The sequence below is a fragment of the Limulus polyphemus genome, unplaced genomic scaffold (assembly GCF_000517525.1).
Source record: "Limulus polyphemus unplaced genomic scaffold, Limulus_polyphemus-2.1.2 Scaffold11197, whole genome shotgun sequence".
NCBI lineage: Eukaryota > Metazoa > Arthropoda > Merostomata > Xiphosura > Limulidae > Limulus > Limulus polyphemus.
Window position 1 is genome coordinate 13,908 of NW_013676807.1, and position 1,151 is coordinate 15,058.

Here is a 1,151-nt window from a genome sequence, read left to right on the forward strand (position 1 = left end):
CTAGATGTGTCAACATGGACCTGTAAACGTGACTAGATGTGTCAACATGGACCTGTAAACGTGACTAGATGTGGCAACATGGACTGTAACTGTGCTAAGAATATGTCAACATGGACCTGTAAACGTGACTAGATGTGTCAACATGGACCTGTAAACGTGACTAGATGTGTCAACATGGGCCTGTAAACGTGACTAGATGTGTCAACATGGGCCTGTAAACGTGACTAGATGTGTCAACATGGACTGTGGTAAGGCTCCGTAATCATTTTAATATAATTGTATACTACCAAAATTCATAAACTGTACTCATTTTGTAGCTACCATCAGACAAGTGGAACTAGTACACTTGCACTTCAACCCCCTTTCTCACCCCCCCCCCCAAATCCCTTTAGTACATTTTCAACCAATAATTTTTCAATAAAAAATCTAAAGGAAATTCTTATATCCTTGACAGAAAAATCTAAAATTTACAATACATTCTGACACATAAGCTATTAATTCAAATATCTGTTGGGGATTTCAGAAGTTTGAAAAGAAGACAACTTACCATAATAACTGGTTCAAGTCTGGCAACTAAATCTTCATATGACTGTGAAAAAAATAAATTTGTAATGATCATACCTTTTCACAGTAACACATATACAACTGAACTAAACTTGTATTGTTGACAAATGCATCTCTAGACGTTTTATATAAAAAAAACTTGGAAAATCCTGTGAAAACAAGAAGTTTATACCTTGTCACCTTTAAATGTACAATTGTCAAAACAAATCCAGACACAAATATGTAATTTTGAAATGTCACTGACTTACGATCCTAATAATGGCCTGTCATCAGGTTTCAAACATGGAATGACTTATTTTGTCAGGTTACAAACAAGGAATGTTTTATTTTGTCAGGTTTCAAACATGCAATGTTTTATTTTGTCAGGTTTCAAACATGAAATATTTTATTTTGTCAGGTTTCAAACATGGAATGTTTTATTTTGTCAGGTTTCAAACATGGAATGTTTTATTTTGTCAGGTTACAAACAAGGAATGTTTTATTTTGTCAGGTTTCAAACATGGAATGTTTTATTTTGTCAGGTTTCAAACAAGGAATGACTTATTTTGTCAGGTTTCAAACAAGGAATGTTTTATTTTGTCAGGTTT

General features: G+C 33.5%; 1 protein-coding gene across 1 annotated transcript in view; it reads right to left on the bottom strand.

Annotated features, from left to right (window-relative positions):
* The window catches only part of LOC106476677 (6-phosphofructo-2-kinase/fructose-2,6-bisphosphatase-like), a 13,639-nt gene extending 13,020 nt beyond the window's left edge, over positions 1-619 (bottom strand). The window contains exon 1 of the mRNA XM_013937313.2: positions 548-619. Within this exon, the coding sequence (XP_013792767.1) occupies positions 548-619 (72 nt within the window). The remainder of the gene's footprint in view (positions 1-547) is intronic.
* Between the last annotated feature and the right edge of the window lie 532 nt (positions 620-1,151).